Source organism: Solanum verrucosum, unplaced genomic scaffold, assembly GCF_900185275.1.
Source record: "Solanum verrucosum unplaced genomic scaffold, falcon-dt-bn FXZP01000177.1, whole genome shotgun sequence".
Classification (NCBI taxonomy): domain Eukaryota; kingdom Viridiplantae; phylum Streptophyta; class Magnoliopsida; order Solanales; family Solanaceae; genus Solanum; species Solanum verrucosum.
The window spans coordinates 611311-637231 of NW_026020401.1; the positions used below are offsets into that span (position 1 = coordinate 611311).

Sequence of the window (25921 nt, forward strand, 5' to 3'; positions counted from 1 at the left end):
AAAAAACGAACTACTTAGGTATCTTTAAGATTAGAATATCTAAAAGAAAATGTTGCTAAATATGTATGTTTGATCAATTTGTTTATATCAATCGAAAAAATAAATAACTCGAATTATAATTCAAAATTGAAAAAAACTATCCGTTTATCCTATTTATACGATATAACACTCATTCCCTTCGAATCCTGGATCCTCCTCTATATTTCCTCAAAGTTGTCAATCAGATTCAATGAACCTTTAATATCTCACTTAATTATTGAAAGAAAGTGTCACCTTAAAAGACAATAGTCTCAAGTTCTAAAATAAATTTGTAAAAGAAAAAAAATTATAAAAGAATTTAATCAAAGAAATTATTCAGTGACTTAGGAATAGGTTCCTGTCTGGTGGTTTGAAATTATAATAATTTCTTGCTACAAGAACAAAATTATGATGATGAAAACAAGAAAAATGCATACTTCATTGCACGACACTCATGGTGGAGGGAGGAAAAGTATAGTTTTTGCTTCTTTCACGTGATTGTGTAGTTTACGCTTTGATTTGTGCAAAGAGCTTTTCATTAGTGCGTGAAAGGGCTTCAGTTTGTTTTTTTCATTACTTCTTCTTTATTTATTAAGTACTAGTTTAGAGTAAGATGATGTGCTAGCTCATAAAGAAAAACAAGACAGGATATCCAGAGACAACGAGTTGTTGACTCATATTATATGATGATAGTTAGATACTGTACGTACTGAAGTAGCTGCTGATTTTCAACTGACATACATGAAGATTAAAAGCTATATAAAAGAGTTCCATTAACTATGCCATTATCATATGGCTATAGGATAATTACCAAGCTGTTGAACTGTAGCATCTTAGACACACGTACGAGGCGTGTAGTGAAGAGGAGTCGTTATATCTTTGACATTGCACAATCCATCACATCCGCCACGAAATCTGCAATCAAAGTTTCAGATATATAAGAGCCAAAACTCCTCGAAAGGACAGAGTATAGCTTGAATTGGGCAAACATGTGGTAACTAATTTCCTTTGAGAAAGGAGAAAAGAGAGCTTAAATGTACCTGCATCTTCTTTAGTGAAACAAAGTGGAGGAGTAATTCTGAAGACATTTCCACGGAATCCACCCTTGCCAACCAGTACTCCCATATCTTTAAGTCGAATAGAAAAACTAAGTTAATACGTAAGGTGTAATTTAACGACTGGACAAAAGGATGATGATTTAAGAGAAAGTTACCTTTCATCTTGTCCATGATATGAAGAGTTTCAGCTTTAGCAGGAGTTTTCAGTTTGCGGTCAGTCACTAGTTCAACACCTAGAAGCAGTCCTCTTCCCCTCACATCACCAACAACTGCATAAACGTTATTGCAGAAGCTATAATCAATTGAAAGTGACAATGAAAGAAATGCAGTGGTTTCTCCCAAAAAAAAAAAAGATTTGATCATCCTCCTGTAGAGGTAATAATGATAAAGGTGAGAGGAGAAAAATATCTTACTTTCATGCTTATTTTTGATAGCCATAAGGCGCTCTTTCAAGTAGGAACCAACAACATGAGCATTTTCTTGAAGGTTTTCTTTTTCAATCACTCTAAGGACAGCAAGTCCTGCAGAAGTACAAACAGGATTTCCACCAAATGTGTTGAAATAATTACTATGGCACAAGACCTCTGCAATCTCAGGAGTCGTTACCACAGCTCCAAGGGGTATTCCATTTCCAATGCCCTAGAGAAAAACGAGGAAAAGATAAAAAAGATTAATTTTTGGCCGAATTATAATCAGGAGACGGATGTCTTCTTTTGTCATTGAGTATGTAAAATAGCAGATTGTCATTGTTGAAGAGACTGACTTTTGCCATTGTCACTATGTCGGGAACCACTCCTTGGTTCTCAAATCCCCAGAAGTGGCTTCCAGTGCGAGCAAATCCAGATTGAACCTCATCTGCAATACAAAGGCCTCCAGCTTTTCGTACAGCACTGTATGCAGCAGGCAAGTAACCTGGAGCCAATTCAACTATCCCACCAACACCCTACATTTAAAAGGAACATTATAGAGGATGATACACATGATGTTTTATGGAATTTAGATGGACAAGGTAACATCAGGGAAGAGTACCTGTATAGCTTCAGACATAAAAGCAGCAACCCTTCCAGATGTTCCAAATTGAATAAGATCTTCAACATCCTTCGCATACTTCTCACCATCAGAACCGAAAACACCTCTGTATGGATCAGGGTTTATGGCATGATGCACTCCACTCTGATCAGCAAAGTAAATAGTAAGTGAACAAGAGACAGAGTAATAAGCATAACAAGGTTTTGTACATTATAGCACCCTCATAAGCTACCTAGCAACACTACTGCAGATTTCCTAATACTCCAGTTGTTATAGATAATCAAATACAACTTTAGAATGGATAAAAACATTAAAGTTTTATTTAGTGGCTATTTTTTCCGCTGCACTCTACATTTCCACTGAATATCAGATCTAACAAAGGAGAAAATGCAACATAATAAGACTGTAACTTCTTAATGATGATAAGATACCAAGTAAAACACAGAGCATTCCATTAACCCCTTTAATGTAACTTCATAATAGTCATATGAATGGTTGCATCAAGCAAACACAGAGGAATAACATTGCAGAATACGAAGTTGTACCTGTACTACATTGAATTTCCATACGCTTTGCCCAGTGGTGCTCATAGTGGCAGCTGCGTTTCCATGGTAAGCATTCCTTAGAGAAATGATATCATGACAACCGGTGTATAATCTTGCCATCATAATTGCTAACTCATTTGCCTCAGTCCCGGAATTGGTGAAGAACACAACCTGGAAAAGCAATCATATGTCACGATCAGATTGTAGACATGGATTTAACGTATAAACAATAGCATTGCAAAGTACTTTTACACTATCAGTGTATCCATTATAGAAGATAACCTGCCTAATTTTCTAGGCTGCTGATTTCACTTTTTATGGTTACAAGTATTGTGCATATAAGTTAATGTTTAAACTCATTTGTAATTTTCCAAGATACTGACCGCATTTCTTATGGATGGTCTGGACAGTTACATGGATTGTGTATAGAAGTTAAACTTTGTAGGCATAACTTGATATGGTGCTCTAGATAATAAACCAGAGAGTAAAGAACTACCTTGAGATCACCAGGTAACTTAGAAGCAAGTGCCTCAGCAAAATCAGTAATTGCGTTATTGAGGTATAAGATAGTCGAGTGCTGTAAGCGTTTGGTTTGATTTACGATGGCCTCTACCACATCAGGGTGGCAGTGTCCACAAGATACAGTTGCAATTCCTCCAAATGCATCAAGATATCGACGTCCATTGCTGTCAAATAAGTATTGCATCTTTCCATGTACCAAATGCAGCTGTACATAATAACCACAATCACATTCCCAATCTAAAGATTAATAGTACCAAAATGAAATTACAGAATACCGAATCAGGTAATTCTCAAACTAGAGCTAACCTCTACTGAATCTGAAGATGAAACTTTATACTGCTACAAAATGAACATAAAACAGACCTCAAGGTAGTTTGCTGGATTCAACTCTAAGCCTCACAATATTTACTAAGACTTTCTTGCGTCGACAATTCAGCATCAGACAACTTGTACTACTTTTTATTTTCATTTTTGTATAATATTTCCAATACCTGTTTTAGATTAAGACATACGGATTCCAGCATCGAAATAATACTTAAACTTGTCTCCATCCGTCTCAGATTATGTGTCATGTTTCTCTCTTACATGCCCCTTAAGAAAATATTAATTAGGAGGAGTTTTGACTATTTCATCCTTATTCATTATCTTAATATATAGTCTCTCTTCATTAAACATACTTTATCTATGTGTCATTTCCCCATAATTGAGTTGTTTGTAGTATTCAAGAACAATTACTCTTAAGGGGAAAATGGGAAAAGAAAAATGAATTTTTATCTAAACTCTGAAATGACAAATAATTTGAGACTAACTATTTTATAGATCAGCAACAACATATCAACGGATAATTTGAAGAGACAGAGCACGTAATTAGATACAGCTAATTAGAAGTGAAAAGAAAGACGACAATGAAAAGAAAAAAAAAGGTTAAAGGGATCAAGTCACGTTAACTCCGCAGAAACACGACGAAAATCAATAATTGGTTAGATAACATTAAATAATCATCCCAGTGCCACCAAAATCATTCAAAACACTATTAATTACGTCTCAATCTCAATTTTAACTCTTCTTTTAGTTTTCGATCCGGTGTTCGGCAGAGCCCGGACTAAATCCTGATCAGGGCACTGCAGACAGGATTTACTCTGTGCCAGAGCTCAAACGCGAAACGCTAGTCAAGGATGAAGCAGTTTCACCACTTTACACAACCCAATTATTCTCAATTTTAACTTAAGCCCCACTTAATTATACTACAAATTCTATCTTTTTTTAATTCTTCACTAAACAATCAGCTAATTAGTTAAAAGGAACTCACCGGATTTTTTTCATAGAAGTAAAACATAGAAGGGCTAAGAAACTCCTTCCGTTTGCTCAAAATTTCATCGGCGGAGGGTCCATTGTACGGCGGCGGAGAGTAGTCGAAGTGAGGCATCTGAGGATTGATGATCATATCATCGTCCTTTTGGGATGCTAAGCCAAATTGAGAATAACAACGCTGCGATAAACCTCGCAACTCTCCTACCCATTTTGCCCTTGCTGTTACAAACCTCTGCATGTTGACGGTGACGACCGGAAGCCGGAGAATTTTTTTGCTGCTGCCGGCGATGGTCTGAGAAAAAGAAGACGAGTAGAAAGAATTAGTGTTGAAATAGAATGAAATTGGAACGTCGCTCACATGTATATAAAGGGTGGGTTTGATATGAAAGATTTTAAAGTGTCTTTATCTTATAGTATAATCTCAAAATAAAATAAAATACTCCTTCTTATCTTTACTTACTTATATAAGTACAATGTATTAAAGCTAGTTATTAATTTTATTTGACTAATTTGGAAAATTAATAAATAATTTATTATTTTATATCTATTTCATCATTACTATTAAATAGTATTTATTTTCAATATTTAAATAATTTATAATTAATAAAAATGATATAGAAAAATTATTCCTTTATTAAATATGCTATTTTCGTTAATGTTTTATATGCATACATATGTATTTTATGATATATACATTTATGATTGATTTTCATGTATATTAAAATATGCTATTTTCGTTAATGTTTTATATGTCAAGTTGATAATGAATTAATGTTATCGTGTATTGGTAATATACTCAATTAATAAAAAAATGTTTAGTTATATTTTTTTCGTTTAAGTTTTGGGTCATATTTGACACGTGTATTCAAAATATGTACTTGCAAATTAAAATAATTAAATTCGGTGGCTAGTTTGAATTTTAATTACCTTGTGAAACAAATCAAACTTTCGATTATTAATTTAGGAACAATTGTATATTATTATAGCATTATTATTACTTAACAATGCATGAACATTGGTTGGGTTGATTGCTAATAATTATTTGGAATAATATCCAAAGTACATTCAGAGTCTAGTCAGATATAATTTTGGTTACGTTCCCTTTACGTAATTTCAATTAATGCTTACTTGTATTGCTGGAAATAATATTGTACTATATTAGAATTGTATTTAGTTAGGTACTTATTAGTAGTATGTTTTTGAGAAATTTATTTGGTACTCATAATTTGTTAGTAGCAAATTACTTGGAACTTATAATTTCTTTGCGTGTTTTAAAGAAATTTAACCTCCTCATTATTGTCAAGATATACGAGTTATTATCTCTTATGATAAAACGGAAAAAAATGATTCTATAACCGGGACAATGCAAATCAAATAACGGAACAAATTATACACAACAGACACTTGGCATTCTTTTGAAAGAATGATGCAAAAAAAATAAATCAGAAATCAGTGAGAGTTTTTCAGATTTTCTATGTATGTAAAATTGAGGCCAAACATATGAATTTATGGTCAATAAAAGATAACATAAATATGTATTGTTATTATTAAGCCTTATCAAAAAGGTTATAATATCTTCAAAGTGAAAAGATGTTTGTGGCTTTAGGATGAGGTCACAATAAAATGTAAACATGTGATGGTTGATTGAAAAGAACACATCTTTTTATCTTTTTAGATATTGAGGAGAGAAAAAACTAATTTATACTTTATTAGCAAATATGATTGAGGTAACATATGATATGTTTCTTATTAGGGTGTTCACGGGTTGGTTTGAATCAGTTATTGGTTAAAATTTAAACCTAATCAATTATTTTATTTTTATCAAAATCAAACCAAATAATATATACATTTATTGCTTTGAGTGTTATCAGGTTTGATTCAGTTATTAACCATACACAAAAATAAAATAAATTTTTTATTCAAAACGTAAAAAAAGTTATAACAATCCATTCAAAACGAAAAATAGTTAGAATGACTGACATTACAAAACTTTCAATTACTAAATTTACTATGAATAAAACTTCAAAAATCACTAGCTTGGCCTAGAAAGTAGAGATTATGACATTTTTAGTCCCACAAAGAATTTTTATAGACACTCATATACATGAAACCAATAAGATAAATTTCACCTTGGACATTTTTGCTTTCATAAGTAAATTATACTCCTTCCGTCCAACAATAGTTGTCTACTATACTATTTTGGGATATCCAATAATATTTGTCCACTTTATAAAATCAATGGATAATTTTACACTTAGTTCCTAATTTACACTTATCATTAATTATAGTTATTTCTCTATTTCATTTTACAAGACATGTATTTATTATATTCAAAGGATGATATATTAAAACTATCCATCTATTTATAGTTTCTTAAGAAAGGTGCAAAATCAATACTAGACAAGTATTATTGGATAGATGAAGTAATAAATAAATTTTGATAAAAACATATACAAGATCTTTAAAATTATTTATAAAAACAATTTTTATGTATTGTATATAATTTATCGGCTCAGTACAGTTATTTCTTCGATTTTTTTGAGTAAAATCACAACCAAACAAAATACTATTGATTTTAAAAAATCTAAAACCAAACCAAAGCAAATCCAATTAATCAATTTATTTAATCGATTTACTTCATTTTTTTAATCTAAACCAATTTTTATCCAAATCGTCAATACCCCTACTTCTTACCTAGCAAAACTCTATATAAGAATGAGAGTATATCCGCATATGAGTTGTGGTCGAGTTCACGAGTTGGATTGTATCGTTTCTTTTTAATTGAATTTATATTTTTTAATTAAAAATTTAAAAAATAAAAAAGAGTAAAAGATTAATATCCATTAGATATGGATTACTTTTAAAATTGAATTTGTATTAATTAAATTTTAAAACTATATGAATAAAATATTATCCAATAATTTTTTTCTCCATTCTCCTATATAAGACAACTTGCCTCCATTTTTCATTCGCATCTAAAATCTCAACACCTTCTTTTAAAAAAAAAAAGAATCTTATACATGTAGATTTGAATTAGTTTGAGATGTAAAGTGAGTCTCGAATATCAAATGAAAAATCGAAAAAAGATATTTTTCTATTTATTTTTACTTTTTCATTTTAGATTTTACATGTCTTTTATAAAATAATGACTAATGTAAGTATTTTATTTTTATATTTATATTAATTAATTAACGCATTGTTTTAGGTCTTAGAAAAAAATTTGGAATAAATAATTAATGTCGAGGGTAAAATAAGAAAAAAGTAATTGTCCTTTTTATTGGAAAAATTATGATCAATGCCATACATTTATAGTATATTACACTCCGTAGCTATAGATTCAGGTATTTATAATTCACGGCCACAGTCTCTTAAATTTTGCTATTCGGTTCCTAATTGTATAAATCCAGAATTTGTATAATTCGAATCCAGATTGTGTATCTGCTTACCCTAGCTATTTGTATACGATTCATTGATGCATTTGATTTGTATAAGTTATGAAAAAATCATGTTAAATTACCCTGTTTGAATATTGACAAGCGAAATACACAAATGAAGTTCTGAAAAATTCCTATGGCAAATGAAATATATAAACGAGAATTTATATATACTTACCCTATTTGTATATTGACAAGTGAAATATACAAATTGACATATCCTAGAAAACGAAACTATAGCTATAAAGCGTAATTAAGTAAATTGTAGCTATGGAAGTAATTAATTAAGTTTAATCTCTATGCTATTTATGAAATTTTCTCTTATATATATATATTAAAAGTGACAAACAAAAGTGAAAATCTATTTTTGAAATAAGGAACAAGTAAAAGTGAACGAAAAGAGTATACTTGGGGGTCTTTTTGACACGCAATATGTAATCATGATTTGAAATCAGCTTGATTTAAAGTTGAAGTTTTGTTTGGATATGCAATTTGAATTTTTTAAATTGTATTTTTTCTCATACATTAAAACCCCACATGTTATGAAAACTATCAAAATTTCCTCAATTGTTTTACAATCTGATTACCAAATGATCAAACCATACTACTTAAAAAATATATTTAAATATCTTAAGGCACCCCATTAATAAATCACATATCTACATGTTTTGTTTATTTATAAATAAATATTTATAATGAACACAAACTTCCAAATACACATAATTTTATAAAGACCGACTAGTCACCAATAATAATTATTCTTTAATATACTCATTTCACATGGTATATACAATTTCTACAGGTCAAGCATGAGGTTTGTGTTTTCTTTCAAGATATTTATGAATTAAAATAATGATTTGAGATTTAAAATCTTCATATCACATATCAAACTTAATTAAGTTAATAAAAAGTTACTCAGTGCACATATTGTAGCACTTGCACTTAATATGGTTGCTTTTTATTATTGCTTATCAATGTCTGAGAATTCAGATGCTTTTCTATATATAGTGCAGGTCCATTTGAAGTATAATTAAATGAGTTGGAACCCCATATACCTCAAATTGGGATGAGTAAATTATTGAAACATATAGGGGAAAAGGGAGGAGGGATAGGTGAGGCAAAAAAGACCAAATGGAAGGTATCTCCTATAAGAAGTACTCCATACAATTAGGTAGTGATAGAATAGCACATGCATTTATTTTTGTTTTGATACTTGTCATTATTTGATTATTGCACATTCCCCAACACCAATTCACTCCTTCATTTGTCAATTTCTTTGTTTTCTACCCGATATTAGATATCTGGAGTTCCGCTATATCAGTTTCGCGCTGGGTAGGACTCTATTTGAAGGGTAGTGCTCTCTATCAAGGAATTTTTATGCTCAAAGGTTTAAATTTGAAACCTCTAATTAAGAGAAAGACATAATACATAACACATGATCCTTAACTTGATTTTAGCAGATAACTATGCCCTTTAACTTTGGGTGTGTACAAGTAGACGCTTAAACTGTATTAAATTAAACAAGTAGACATACGTGTCCTACATGCATAATACACGTAGGACACAAAATTGCTATTAGGGTGCCATGTAGGACAAATGTTTCTATTTGTTCAATTTTATACAAGTTTATGTGTCTACTTGTGCACACCCAAAATTAAAAATCATAATTATCAGCTAACGCTAAATCAAAGATCATGTTTATGTATAATGCCTTTTAGAAAAGTAGCTTCATTCACTGCACCATACTTGTTGTACTTTAATGGTTCTTTACTTGTCAATTGACATGTTGTCGCCTAGCTAAAAGTTCCATATCAAGATACTCCATTTTTACTTTGATACTCTGTGAATCTATGTTGGAGTGAGTGAAGTATTATATAAAAAAATATTAATATGCCTAAGTTAGCGGGGAGTTAGAATTTTAGATTCTTGAAAATACAGCTTACAGTAACTCATAAATTATTACACATATTAAGTGAGTTTTTTAAAAAATATAAAAAATGTAAGAGTTAGAGTTAAAATTATTAAATTTTATCCAAGTTGTAGGCAAAGCTCTAGTTCGCCCATGAGAAATACTTACTTGCACAATCATAATATTTATCACGAATAACTGAAAATAAGAGGAAAACACACTAATTCAATCATGATTACGTGATGAAATTTATATAAAATTACGTATTATAGCATATAATTATTAATTTGGTGCACGCATCGCACTCTATATTTTTACCATTCTCGCTAAAAACTAGAAGTTTTCTTGTTCAACTCCTCCAAAAATAATAAATAAATAGAACGGACTAAACAATAAGATTAAAAAAAAAAGAAGCACTTAGCATATATGCCAATTATTACTCTCTTCCTTTCAAATTATTTATTTTATTTACCTCTTTAGTTCGTATAAACAAAATGTCTCTTTTTATTTTTTAAATATTTCAATTTCAACTTATATGTGATATTTTATTTAATAAAGAAGTATTGAAAACATTTCTAAATTTAGCGTGAATTATTAGTTTCATTTCTGAACTATTGATAGCCTTAAAAATACCTCTTTACTTGACTAATTGAATTTAAATACACCCAATCTTACTATATGAGTAAAATACATTCCTAAATTCTCACCAAGTATGATATGTTTTCAACACTTCTCTCGCCTTTTTATAATGAGTTTCATGCTCCTATAAGAGTTTGAGATCACTTGTTATGTCATGTGGCAGACTAGGGGTGTATCTAAGTTTAGTTAATCAAGTAGAGAGGTGCTTTTAAGACTGTCAATAATTTGGGAACAAAACTAATAATTTACATCAAGTTCAGAGGTGGTTTCAATATTTCTCTTTATTTAATATTATAAAATTAAAAAATATTTTAGTACCATCTATATCTTCGAAAGTTTTTCTAACTTCTTAAAATTCTATTTCAGATCAAAATCAGACAAACAAATTAAAACGATGAAAACATTAATGGTTAGCAATCTTTCTAATGTATCTGCCCGTTTCTCTTAACCACCTTCAAAGATGAAACATAATCTAGCCAATTTTAAAGCAAAGCATGCAGGGTAACCTTGTTATCACTATCAAATATACACTCACTATGATATGATATTTTATTATATATTATTGTGTTCGATTATAATGGCAATAATGCTAGAGATCGACACATTAATCATTTAATTTAATTGGGTTATGTTGTATACAATTAATTATCTTAATTATAGCTAAGAAGAACCAATCAACCACATCACAAAGTTCAATAATATATACTAGGAAATAACGTTACCAACACCACTAAGGAGATGACGTTCTTATCATCTTATGTGTTCATGTCTACTTCCACCCAAACTTGCTGGTTGGCTGTTGCTTTAACAAGTTGTACATTATTAGTATTGATAATTGCAGTGAGACAGATAAATTTTTTACATATTTAATTAGAAATCTCGAATTTGAAATTCAGTTTCTCCTAGCTATGAAGTACTTATATGTTATTTCCTCTTTAATAAATGTTATGCATACGATTTAAAGTTTATGAATTTTTATAACTATCTCAAGTGCTTTATGATAATAATTAAATCTACAATCACATATCTATAAATTTCTTAATAAAAATATAAGATCTAAGCAAAAGCCTACACATTTTTTGTGAACTCATAAACTATGCTCTAGATAATTCATTACTGGCCTTACAACGCGAATCTGATTAATCATATAGACAAAATCAAAATTTATATTTTAAGCTTATGAGGTTTATGCACTATTAAAAAATTGCTATTTTCACTTAAAAATGTACTTCAATAGCTATTTTCACATATATTTTGATTGAATCGGTGAGAAAAGAAAAAAAGTAGTAATACTTTCATACAAAAAAATCAAGAAGGTTTTCACTATTTGAGTGAGAATCTATTTCTCACCAACATTTTTCCTGTGAGCTGATTTTGTGAAAAATGAGTGGGAAAATCATTTCCTATAGCACAAATTCTTCATTGATTCGATGAGATTTTTTTTAAAAATTTCAAGTAGTGATATTAATTAAGTATTGATTTAATTCTAAAAATATGTACACATATTTAATTGAATTTTGAGTAAAAGTTATTAAGTTCATACAAAATTCTACATCTAAATAATTAGACGCCAAAATAATTACGAGTTATCGAGTATATATAAAAAAAAATAAAAAATTTACACATTATAGAATCATCCGCCCGTATGGATTCCCAATAACTTTCACAAATTATTTTTAAACTTTGGATCTAACTAATATATGAAGCACCAAGTTCAATCGATTGGTGTTCTTTGTTTAATTTAAAACTTCCAAATTAAAAAATTAAGTTGAACTGATTTCCACCAACTTTTAAGTCACCACTCACTTAAATATTCTTCTTTATGCTGATAAGGCTGAGTTAATCATATACTTTCTTAATAATAGCTGTCCCATTAAGTTTTGTTTAATTTAAGAGTGAAAATGTGAACTCGTGTCGCAAATAAAGAAAAATAAAAATGAAAGTTTAAAGTATATATGTACCAAAATACATTATTAAATTTGATTCGAATTATTGATTTCATTTTCAAAATTATTGTTGGAAAATTTTTATATCTATTAGTCTTACTGACAACATTCATTTGTTTTCTCAAAATATAACCGATTGCAAAACATTTAAAAATTTGATAGAATTAATAAATATTGTCTTTATAAATAATTATATTAGGCAAAATACGGAAACATGTGCTTTAATGTGGCCTTATTTAATATAAATGTATTCAAATTTTGAATGTGCACAACTAAAAAATTTGACATGATTTTTTTCTTATATAAATTTTCCTCAAGTACTTGTGAAAAAACAGTGATTGACTTCTCGCACTTTTCTTTGCTGAGTTTTATAGTATTTAAAATTTTTACTAAGAAAGCTTGTTGAATCATAAAAGATACATATTTATAGGCGAAAAATCTTTATGAACATTGCATTTGACACACCTCAAGCTACAATTATTTTGTTGTGATTTTTGATATTTTTCAATAACTACGCCTTGTCTTCAGTGGCGGAGCCACATTACAGGGTGAGAAAAATTATATTATTTATACATGGTTAAAATACTTTTTTAGGTATATAGTAGATGTCGAACCCCTTTCGGTTATGTCGTGTGCCTATTTTTTCAGATTTTGAACTCCCTTGTTGAAAATCCTGACTCCTCCACTACTTGTACTTCCTCTGTCCCTATTTACTTGTTCACTTTTCCTTTTATAGTTGTCCCTAATTACTTGTCCATTTTGACAAATCAAGAAAGGACAATTTTTTTTTCATATTATACCCTCAATTAATTACTTTGAAAAAGGTAGAACCTTTTGAAAATATTAAATTTTTTATTCATTTACTTCATAATTAATAGGGGTAAAATGATAAACTCACTATGTCAATAATTATTTTTTAATAGGTGTGTTAATTCAAAAGTGAACAAGTAATTAGAGGGAGAGGGAGTATTAATTACCCTGATAAACTTGACTATTTTGATACTTAGCTTTTACCCCCTGAAAGTTGATGTGACATGGAGTGTGAATATATGCTCTTTTTTATTTGATAACCTCATTTTCAGATTATTTTTTTTTGAAAAAATCGTAGTAAGTGTTATACAAAATGGGATAAAAAATGAATATTTTGTATATTATTTTAAAAATATAATTATATCTTCACGTTTGGTATAAAGACGACATGTAGATCATAATTTTTTGTAAGGAATATAAAAAAGAGTTAATCCAGGAAATTGGTACATAATGCATCATAGAGTTAGGTGAGTTTGTTTTCTTCTTGGTATAATTGGAGTTTTTTTAAAATTTTATTTGCAAAGCCAATAGAACAAAAACAGCTCTTTTGGAAGTATCACGTGGAAGTAAGATAGAGTTTCCTCACCAACCAGGCAATAGTACTTATCCAATGTCTTCCTCATAAACTTCATTACATGTGAACGACAGAGAAATATCGAAGACGGATAAAATTTCTTCTTTCTTAATTACGTATTTGAAGTTTTAGGTGAATTTTAAATATGAAAAAATATGTTATGGAGTGCTCCCTCTTATGAATGAGTCTTATGGCGTGAATTTGGATTACAAGACTTTTAATGTGCATGCTAAACATCAAGTGAAAAATAAATAATAATAGCCAAAAGACAAATAGACCACAAGACACCGCTTAATTCAACTATGGTTTGGTAATTAAGGGTGTATTTGGTATGAAGGAAATTGTTTTCCATGAAAAATATTTTCCTAGAAAATGTTTTCCTGGAAAATAAGTAGATTTTTGACTTACTTTCTCATGTTTGGTTGGTGAGTAGAAAATATTTGTAGTGTTTGATTTATGAATGAAAAATGTTTTTGAGAAATATTTTTTATTTTTACTAGAGTAGAAAATAGTTTTTGAAATTGAAAATATTTTTTAAAAACAAACTTAATTTTTTTTGGAGGGGGTGGGGGGCTGGCAGGGGGGGGGGGAAGGGTCGAGGGTAGGGTGAAAAAAAGAATTGAAGTTGAAAATATTTTTTAAAAACAAACTCAAATTTGTTTTTTTTGGGGGGGGGGGGGTGGTCGAGGATCGGGATGAAAAAATAAAATTTTGAAGTTGAAAATATTTTTTAAAAACAAACTTAAATTTTTTTTGGGGGTAGGGTGGGGTAGGGGGGTTGGTGGAGGGAAGGTCGAGGATAAGGGTGAAAAAATAAAAATTTGAAGTTGAAAATACTTTTTAAAAACAAACTTAAATTTTCTTTAAGGGGATGGGGGATGCTGGTAGGGGGGCTGATGGGAGGCGAGGGTAGGGGTAGAGGGGTAAAAAAATAAAAAATTGAAATTATAAATATCTTTTAAAAACAACTTTTAATATTTTTATGAGAGGGGGGGGGGTGGTAGGGGGCTGGGGGTAGGGGTGAGGGTGGGGTAAAAAAATTGAATTTAAAAACATTTTTTAAAAATAGGCTTTAAAAATACTTTTTTGGGGGTGGTTGTGGGGGGGGGGGGGAGGGGAGGGGGCTGGTTTGAGGGTAGAGACAAAATAAATTGATTTTTTCAACAAAAAAAATTGTAATTTGAAGTTGGAAGAGAGTTTTGGCAAATGTTTTCCTTAGGTTTTTAAGGGAAGTCATTTTCCTTAAATTTGAGGAAAATGAGTTGATTTGGAAAAACATTTTCCAAAATATTTAATCAAACCAAACATGAGAAAATTGAAAAACATTTTCCGGATAATATTTTCCTTCATACCAAACACACCCTAAATGGAAAACAATTCAATTTAGCGGGCTAATTAAGAGTATAAATACTACTAGTATTTGTTTTTGGCGTCATCATTTAAATTAGGGAAAATGGTCTGATATACCCCTCAACTTTGTCATTTGGAGCTGATATGTCCCTCGTTATGAAAATGGCTCATATAAACGCTTACCGTTATACAAACGACTCACATATACCCCTACCGTTACAAAATGAGCTCACATGTACCCTTCATTTGACGGGAGTGAAAAAATTAGTTTTAAATTTATATATTTAACCTTTATTTTAAAAAAAAATCATTTAGGGGTATATATGATCCTTCTAGCAAAGTTCAAGGTATATTTCAGTCTTTTCATACATAAATTATTTTTTTGACTTCTTTGATTATCATTATTTGAGTTTCTTATTCTTATTTTTCTTTTCTTTTATTCCTTAATGTAAGAAAAAAATTTAGAACAATTTTTTTTTGGCTATATTATAATTGACTTATGTATGTTACTATTTTTGAAACTAAAAAAAGAAGACCAAAATAAAAGGACAAAATCATGAACGTACAGCAATAAGGAGAAAACAAGAGTGAAAGGATTCACAAATTCCTCCGTTGCTTCTGTTGCATTTATATGGATCCCATTTATATTGAGTGGCATACCATCAATTTTTTGTTGGGAATTTCTATCAATTTAACTGGATATAACAAACTACTTTATTTTTCAAAGCATAAAACTTAAGTTCTTTAAAAATTAAGGTATACGACTTGTATATTTAATAAGTATATCATGCCAAAATACTAGGAGGATTGAAAGAAGGAATCAACATTATAAAGTCCACTTAACTGTTGTCAATATTATGAGTTGATAAAAATAATAACATGTGGTTTAAGCCAGAATTAAACTGCGGTCGCGTGGGTGATCACGCACGCTTGTACCAGCAGTACTAACTGCATTTTATGCTTTTCACGAGGATACTCTTGTTTATATTTTAGTTTTTTCCAATTTTTCAAAATAGATATTTATATATACATGATTTTTCCCGAAGTTAACAGGTGCACGTGCACCCATCTTTACATGTAGGTCCGCCTTTGTATACAATCCTAAATTGGTTCATAGTAATATTCATGACTAATGTATTTGCTTGTGTTAGGTCTGTAGCATGCTTCCTCATGTACAAACTTTATTTTATAACTTGAATTTTCAATTCGACATTTGTCTTATGTATTAGTGGATATAATTTTTAATGGGCAAACTACATAAATTTTACTAGTTTATGTCTTAATTATTAAGATTTTCGATAGTCTTAAATATTACTTCCTCTACCATATTTCGTGTTTAGGATACATGAATCTGAATCCGCGAGATATATGTATCTACCAAATTTTAAAATCGAGATACATATTTATTTATTTAAATTAATTGTTTGTAACGGATTTCCTTAATTATAGGAGTTATTGAGGATTTTCAAAATTCATGGACAATTAAATTTGAAAATTTAAATTAATTAGATCTCTTAATATAAGGCGTAAATCAATGATTATATCTATGTTTAATTAATTTCATTTTATTATATTATTAATAAAAGACAAAAAACATGTATATCTTGGTCATGTAATTTGATTAATTTCAATTAATTACTCTTAAAATAATAAATTCATTAATTTGATGTATTTATTATCAATATATAATGTATCAAACCAACTAAACACTAGATACATGAGTATCATACAAGCACATTCATATGTATCATATAAGTATCTAGTATTAATTTCATGTATTTATTTATATGGTCTAATATTAATTTCATGTATCTATTTATATGATCTAATATTATTTCCTGTATCTTTTATATGTATAATTTGATGTATAAAGTATCAATTTCATATGTTATATCCAAAAACATGTATCTCATACAAATATGAAAATAGTTAGATACATTGTAATAACACAACAAATATATATGATAATATTAAGATACAGGATAGAAGATCATATACAACGACAAGAATCGAATACATGATAGAACAAATTATGTCAATACATGCGTAAATTTCTAGTAATACGTAAATCTCCAATTTATTCATTAGATACATACACACTTAATAAGATACACAGATAAAAACTAGATACATATAATCGTATCTAAATAATGTATCAAATACATCAATAAAGTGTCAAATACATGCGTAAATCTCCGCTTATTAAAACTTTTCGATTATGTTCGTGGCTGGTGATAGAATCTCACTGCGGCGGTGTTTGTTTCACCTTTTGATTGATCGGTGTTGCTCACTGTGCCTAGATTCGACAGGAGAAGTGACGCGAAATTTCTTGGTTGATCTATAGTATACAAAGTATGCAACCAATACTATCGTAAATGTCGAATTTGATAAATCTATTGGGATTGAAATTTCTGCTTACAATGATACCTATTATCTCTGCGCGCGAGAGGTGTCTCCTCTTGCGAGAAAAAAAGGTGGATTCGTGAGAAATTGGTTTGAGAGTGAGAAAATCAAAGACTAAGAATTTTATGTGTGTGTTGACAAGCTGTAGAGCATCCATTTTAATGGAGTACTGTTTCTTCTTAGTAAATTTTGACTCTTCAAGGGAAAAGGAAGAGGAAGAGGAAAAGTTAGAGTTTGAGTTTTACCCTAACTCATACTCTCTTAAAGAAATATATTTGTTTTTAATTAAAACACTAATTTTGGAGTTTAAATGTAAAGATAATTAATCAATCCTAGTTTTAAGGTATACGAATATTGATTGTATCTTCAATAATATATGGTATAAAATATTAAAAGTGGTAATATATGTAATTATTTAAAAGTAGAGATAAAATTAATATATATGGTAGTGATGTATGTATAACAAAGTAGTTTATCCATTTTTATTGCATGATATAACTCATATTATTTTTTATGTTTGTTGGACACAAAAAGAGTTATTATTATTTTTTGCATGCAGAAAACATGAAAATCAATGCTTATTTTTTTTTTTTATAGCAAAATGTTATTGTAAACCGTTGTTTTTCTTATGTTGGAAAATTTTATTTTGTGCCTCACTGATAATAATTGTGTGAGGTCCTTTTTGTCTCACAATTATGAATCCAAATTTTACATTTTTGGATTTACATATTTTGGGTCCACTGTGACAATATTACCCATTGTTTTTATAGGAATATAATGAAGAAGGAAAAAAAAATTCTCTCAAATATTCTAAATATTTCTCTCAATATTACCCATTAAAATATTAGACAACATTTTCTAGTGCTTTGGATGAACTATTTATATTAGACAACACTTTATAACTCTTTAAACCGTAGATAAACGTGAAATATTTAGAATCCCAATTACTATTGGAAGCTTCCATAAATGGACTATTTGTATATATTGGACAAAGTAAACAACAAGAATCAAATTCTTTCTTTCAATCACTCCCAATTATAAGCCTTCTCTTCATTCAAGCAAAATTTATGCAAACATAGTCCCATTTTTTCAAAAAATAAAAATTAACACAATAAATATGAGATTTAACCGTGTATTATTGCTCCAATATTTCTGGTTTATGCCTCGAATTAGCGATAATCTTGAAAACTTTCAAAATTCCTTTAAATATTATAACTCCCATCAGATTGTAATCATTGTCCAAGACCCAAATAAAATAAGCACAATGTGCAATAACTTGAATCATCGCAGCCATTATTGAACTCTGTGGACAAAATGTAATCATCTTAGATTTCTTATTGAAGGAAAACAGTGAAGTTTTTTGTAATATATAATGTTGAGTAATTCACTTGAAAAAGTGGGAAGGAGATAAGAAGATTTGAACTTAAATAAGCAATCACACAACGTATTTCTAAATCAATGCAATATTGAAATACATTATGAGTTTTGGTTATGGTTTACTCAAATTTTGCGCACACAAAATCTCCTCCACCTATTCTTTAGAACCTTCCTAATATCGTCATAACTTCAAAAGTGGTCAAACTTTTTCCACGCAAAACCTTCTCCCCTCCTTTTAGAATCAAGACTTCCATAACAATTTCAAATGTCAGCCCAATTTTTTCAACGCGGTCAAGGCCTCGATATGGAGGTGTCAAGACTTTTGCCGGAAAAGTTGCCAACTTACCAAGGCACAAGTTAGATACCTTCGATTAAGAAAACTGATAATAAGGAATATGCTAATATTCTACATGAATTTCTTAAATAGTGTTGATAAAAAATTTATAGCCATGCAAATGAAATATTCGACATGAATTTTTTAAATGATGTTGATAAAAAAGAGAAAGAAACTTCCACCAGAATTTTTTTCCCCGGAAAAATAGGACATAAGACTTTGTAGGTGGTGTCTAGAAAATGTGAATTTGTGAAAAAACTTTATTAATGAAATTAATTGATATAAATTTCACTCGTTTCTTCTCAGATACACATTTATATTATATAAATATCAAATGTCTAAATTTAATTTTCTTAACTAAGCATGTAACAACCATGATATATAACAAGTACTTCCTCCGTCCCATTTTATGTGAGGTAGTTTGACTCGGCACGGAGTTTAAGAAAGAAAGGAAGACTTTTAAAACTTGTGGTCCAAAATGAATGATAGAAATTTGTGTAGTTGTAAGTCATTTCATTAAGGGTAAAATAGACATTTTATAGTTAAATTGTTACTTAATATAGAAATATGTCATTCTTTTTGGGACGGACTAAAAAGGAAAGTAAGTCACAGGAGTGTTATTTATATTTTTCAAACTTTGATAAGATGATATCAAATTTGTAACATCTCGCACCTAGAAACGACTATAAAGAGTTTAAAATATGAAAATATTGATTTTTGGAAAGAATAAGGAAATCTGGAAATTTGTCCAAGTTAAGAAAGTGAGTTTTGGCCATTTTCAAACGGCCATAACTCCTAGCTCAAGATAAGTTAGGAACAGATCTTCAAAAAAGGCACAAAATCTGCAAAAAAAAGCACAAAATCTATCAAAAAAGGCACAAAATCTACTTCAAAATTGCATTAAAAACTGCTCAAATAATTGCAAAACATATGATCAAAAGTATGATAAAAATCTGCTCAAATTTGCACCAAAAACAGCACAAAGAGCTGCCACAAAATCTGCTACAAAAAAAGGCACAAAATAATCTTCCACAAAAGAGCTGCCACAAAATCTGCCACAAAAAAAGGCACAAAATCTTCCACAAAAGAGCTGCCACAAAATCTGCCACAAAAAAAAGGCACAAAATCTATCCACAATAGCACAAAATCTGCTTCAAAATTGCATTAAAAAATTGCCCAACAAAACAGCACAAAGAGCTGCCCCAAAAATTTGCTCAATTGCAACACAAACAATTATAGCAAATCTTCTTAATAGCAACACACACAACTGCATAAAATTTACCTTTTTTTAAAAAGCTTCACAAAATAAGGATCAGTCTTACAATGTTTGGTTAAAGAAGAGCAACACACACAACTTACATTAATGCATTTTGACTTGGCATCAATAAAGCTGCCATCCTTTCTTTTATGCAACTTCTTAAATATATCCCACGAATTTGGTGGACGACGTAGTTCTATTGCCTAAAAAACAGAGTTTAATATTAAAATAAGAGATAAGATTAGAAAAATATTATAGAAAGTGTTAAATTTGGTACCAATTTTATAGTATGCTCCACTGTTGATCTAGAACCACTGGTATGCTTGCTTGGACCAGTGCCTAGTCCACCAGTCTCACTACATCGATTTCGAGTGGCGATACGAGATTTATCCATCCATTCATCTGAGGCCCAATGCGTCTTCCAACTTCACCAAATATCCTCCAAAACAAAATTAGGTTTGACTGTACCTTTTCGCCAAATATACTTTTTCTTGGAGTATAAAGTGGATGCCACCTTATTCCATGTACGTTCCATTATAGAATTCTCAGTAGGATTCCACTGATATGATTTCTGGAAAAAAATTACTTGGTGAAATAAACACATAGAGACATATATTAAATAAATTACTTATAAATTTTAAATATAAAGCAATAGTTGCCAAAAATTCATGCCAATAAAATTTACGAGTTGATTGACTGACATCCTTCCATGAGTAGCCAGTAGCATCTTGTCGTTCCTTGAAAGTTTCTGTGATGGTCTTCGAGATAGAATGACCATTAGGAACGAATCTGAAATAAAATTAAAAATAAATAACACATTTCATAATACTTATATTAGAAAAAATTAGATCAAGTATACAAAAATATCTTTTCTTACTTTTCCGCTACAACTGAAATGACCAACCGAGCAGATGTTGATGAGCAAATAGGAGACCCAATAGAGACATCTGGAGTACTAGGAGTGGTTGGAGTACTAGGACCAGTAGGAGAACCAACATTTGATGATGGCGTATCACTCATCTTCTTAAATTTTAATTACTTAGACCTTGTACAATTGCAGCAACAAAGTTCTTGATAAAAAAATCAACTAGCATTCAAATTATATTAATTCATTTTGTATATATATATATAATATAAGATGCCCAACACAAATCACAAGATATAATAACAAAACTAAGAAAATGAAAATCGCTTGTAGCATAAAACAATACATTCAACTTTAGATTAATAGAAAAACTAAATTTAAAAACTTCAAGTGACATTAATCTCTACACTTTCTTCTCTTTTTGTTTTGATGTTCATATTCTTCTTTCCCTTCCTCGTTGTCATCCTCTTCCTCCTCCTCCTCATCATCATCCTCCTCATCCTCATCCTCATCCTCCTCCTCCCCGTCATCAACATTATCCTCATCCTCATCCTCATCATCATTGTCATTATCCTCATCATTTTCTTCTATCTCCCTCTCTTTCTCTTCCCTCTCTCCCTCCTCCTCCTCCATGTCAATAAAAACACCATCTGGATCATTCAATATATGAGGTGTTTCATCTTCACAAATATCAATTTCATGCATTTGACTGTTATCCTCTTGAAAAGCTAGATCATTCAGTGTATGATGTTTTTCTACTATGTTTGGAACATTTACAATTGAACGTGCCTTTATCTGACAAACAACTAACCAATCATTTTGTGTCCTTTTTACTGAAGGATAGGTTTCAAAATACACCTGAGAAGCTTGTACAACCATAATAAATGGCTCATATTTATTAAAAGTTCTTCTTCTGTTAACATCAACAAGATTATATTGTGGATGTACTCTTGTACCATGTTTTGGTGTTGGATCAAATCAAGAACATTTAAATAATACGGTTCGCTTAAATGGTAATGCATGATACTCTAGCTGCAGAATTTCTGTCAATATACCATAATAATCGATCTCATCTGCACTGTGACTAGAGCCCTTAATGCATATACCACTATTCATTGTAGATTTATTTGAACCGTATTCTTCAGTGTGAAATTTGTAACCATTTACAACATATCCATTAAAGGGTTGAACCTTATGCAGTGGCCCTTCTGCAAGATCTTTCATGAATTGATTGATAATGCCGGATGAAGAATCACGTGCCTGTTGACATTATAAGTAATTAGGCATACATTAAGATTATATTGAATTTACTGTATAGATTAATTTAGATCTATTAGTACTTACGTATTGATTAAACCAAGACACAAATTTTGTTTCAAGTTTAGCATCAATCTCGCTATCTTGAATACATGGTTGTATTTGTCTCAAGGTATCCTCAAAAATTCTGAAGAAAAAAAGCTAATTTATTTCAATAACTTCAAATGTAAATAATATGTATATCTAGATCATGGTAATTAACTTACTTTATATATGGTTTCACTTCATCACAAGTCAATAAAATATATGTCTGAGCTGCATGATATTCTCTATCATCTAACCTTCTTATTTTCTTTTTACCAAAACCACGACCAACATGCTTGAAAATAGACAACATTTCAGGATGGTCCTCTCCAACCCCACTATCATCCGCATTTCGTGGCACTTTTCTATATCTTGTCGAAATGTCTGACTTAAAGTAGTACGTACAAAGTGTTGATGATTCTTTAACCAAACATGCGTTGCGTATACAACCTTCAACTCTATTCTTATTTTTGATATCATACTTCATCCCATGTGTTGACACCCAATTTTGGACCTCCGCAATATATATTAATCATCTAGCTTCTTAAATTCCAAACGATTTGAAATAATTGAATTTATAAAATTTCAAAATATTTGCTAAGTTATTTTAAATAGTTTTGTCACATTTTATAATTTTTAAATAATATATATGTTTTAAATAATTATGTATATAATTAGTATATTTTATGAATATTCGAAATTCGTCTCAAAAGGATTTTAGTTTTAGTTAAATATCTTGTCAACTAATTTGGTTTAAGTAATAGTTTATATTTTTAAATTAATTAAGTTAATTATTTTATTTTGTTAAGATTAAGAAGCTCGTTAATGAATACTAATTCATTTTATATAATCTTTAGTCAGATTGAGTAATAAATTCAATTAGGCTAGATTGTTAATTTATTTGCCCAACCTTTTATTTGCAACTTTAGCCATTAATTTTACTCACCCCAAACCCATTTGGGACAAATCATTTTTGGGTCTTCCTTTAAATTTCCAGCGGCCCATCTCCTTCCCAGCCCAAAACTTTCAGCCCACTATCTCACACCATACAACAAACAACTCCAACCCACTTTCCAATTTTCAGCTACCCGGCCCAAGCTCATTTTTTTTTAAAACAAAATATCCAGCAACACAACAATACAATACATAGCAGCAACAAACCCACTCAAAAACAGTACCCCACCGCCCAACTTCATCTTCCCTGCTGAAAATCAGCGATTCCAACCGCACCCCGACCCCACTGCCCATACTCGTTTCCTTTCCAAACGACCAGCAAGCAACGTTCAAATCCCAGCAAATCCGGCGAGAAATTCACGAAATCGCCCATACCTTGCAGCAGTTGTCCCATCCTTTGTTTGAATTCTCAATGGATTCCCCCCCCCCCCCCCCCTCCCCCAAAACGATTCTTCTTCTATATATTCCATCTTTCAATCCCTGTTAAAATAAGAAAAAAAGGGAAAGATTTTTTAGGTCAAGTTTTTCCTTGGCAATAGTCATCTTACGCTTAAAATATTATACTTAGCTTTCGAATTCAAAGTTTCGAGAAGATCGTCACTCAAATTTTATTAGTTTGCCGTTCGTATTTGAATTGTGTGGTGGAAGAAATCACTGCTCTTAAGCTCACTTTGTTCTCAGTTTGTTGCCTCAAGAAAGGTAACCTCATTTTCTTCTTGCATTCTGTTTTTATATCATGTGTCATATGCCGAATCTTTGATGGAAATTATGTTGTTGAGAACATGTTATTTCTTCGTTTTAATCGTCCGCATCATTTTTTTTATTTCTTTTCTTATATTTTCTTTTTCATATGAATATCTAGTCTGTAAGCTGGAATCAAATATTAATGAAGTTTCTTTGGTTTAGATGTTAGTCGCCAAAATCTTGTTCCGAGGATAATTTAATCTCTGTTTTGCTTTGTTCAAAATAGCTTAAAACTGATTTGGTCCCGTTCGCTATCCGGTTTAGCCTCCAATAGTGTAATAAGAATGTGACCATAAGTCTTGGTCGTAAACTTTGGTGTTCTTCTTATTTTGAAGGATTCTTATTAATGCTAGCTTGAATTTGCATAGTAAGTATATCTAGCTTCTGTTTTTTTTTTTATTAGTTTGGGTGGTATATGTTTCTTAGGATCTCAACTCATGTCGGGACGCTTATAACTCTACCATTGTAATGTGACAATTTAACTAAGTTACTTTCCAGAAAATAACCCTCCCATCTTTGTCTAAAATATAAAATATATATGCTAATTTTTAACTTGTTGTTTATCTTAGTCATTTACTTGAATATTATCGTTCAACGGTACTATGGACATTGTTTTATGCCTATCATAGCTTGTTTGCTTGAATGAGAATGTTGCCTAGTTTTGATACTTGATGTAGTTGCTTTCTTCCTTTGCTCAAAATTAAATGAGCTTATTGGCTACTGCCTTCAGTTTGATCCTTTGGCATGACAAAATGGCAGTCTCAAGTCTCCATAAATAAATCTAGTTTTGTATGGTATGAGATGATGTTAGCTCTTTCATGTATCCTTGAATTGTGTTAATTAGTGTTTTAATTATTTTTTTTGTCATATATACACACATATATATAGGCCCGTGCCTTTGAAGTTCCTTGGTGACTTGTTTTGCATTGCTTTAGTATTAGTTTTATTACCCCCTATCTTGTATTGAAATTTATGACATTTGGGTCTCAATTTGGTCTCATAATGACTTGGGATGACATTTTTAGCTCAAAAAATATTTAAGTTGCTTTCATTCTAATTAAGTTATGTCCTAATTGCTCACTTATTTCACATACTAATTTGGCTCCTTTCTTTGTCGCATCAACCCCTCCCGAGTTCATGGTGGACTTATATACCTTGCATTTTGAGTTGAGCCATAAAAGCTTGATATCTGCTGTCTCTATTTCTCGAGTCGGCCCCCTACATGTTCGGAAGTTGTTACCAGCCCCAGAGACTTAACGTGCTGCTGGAAATTAATTCAAAAGTCCAAGAAATAGGCTGTATACATATTGTATACAGCAGTATACACTCATTATATAGCGAATTACAGGTCAAGAATGCGAAAATACAGAGATTAAGTAAAATAAAAGGGTTCGGAAGCAGGAGATACACGAAAAGAGATGATATACATGCTCATATACACTGATATACATGAGCTGTATACCAAAAACGGGTTTTGTCTAAACCCCAAAAAAGTAGCGA

General features: G+C 30.4%; 2 protein-coding genes across 2 annotated transcripts in view; one reads left to right on the top strand and one right to left on the bottom strand.

The window, feature by feature from the left end:
• LOC125839970 (non-specific lipid-transfer protein 2-like) overlaps window positions 1–25921 on the top strand; it is a 554062-nt gene that overhangs the window by 197220 nt on the left and 330921 nt on the right. The gene's annotated exons all lie outside the window — the stretch shown is intronic.
• Window positions 670–4805, bottom strand: LOC125839942 (alanine--glyoxylate aminotransferase 2 homolog 2, mitochondrial-like). The gene is made up of 9 exons (XM_049518904.1): window positions 4482–4805; window positions 3147–3377; window positions 2651–2821; window positions 2106–2249; window positions 1840–2019; window positions 1490–1715; window positions 1232–1345; window positions 1059–1145; window positions 670–933 (listed from the first exon to the last, which is right to left on the bottom strand). Exons 1-9 carry the CDS (start codon window positions 4719–4721, stop codon window positions 890–892), a joined length of 1437 nt encoding a protein of 478 aa, XP_049374861.1. The 5' UTR covers window positions 4722–4805; the 3' UTR covers window positions 670–889.

Excerpts from the sequence above, each read along its gene's own strand:
- LOC125839942 (XM_049518904.1), bottom strand. The coding sequence starts at position 4,721 with ATGCAGAGGTTTGTAACAGCAAGGGCAAAATGGGTAGGAGAGTTGCGA. Across the intron at positions 2,822-3,146 it reads AGTTACCTGGTGATCTCAAG|GTTGTGTTCTTCACCAATTC; the intron begins GTAGTTCTTTAC and ends TTGCTTTTCCAG. Across the intron at positions 1,716-1,839 it reads ACATAGTGACAATGGCAAAA|GGCATTGGAAATGGAATACC; the intron begins GTCAGTCTCTTC and ends GTTTTTCTCTAG.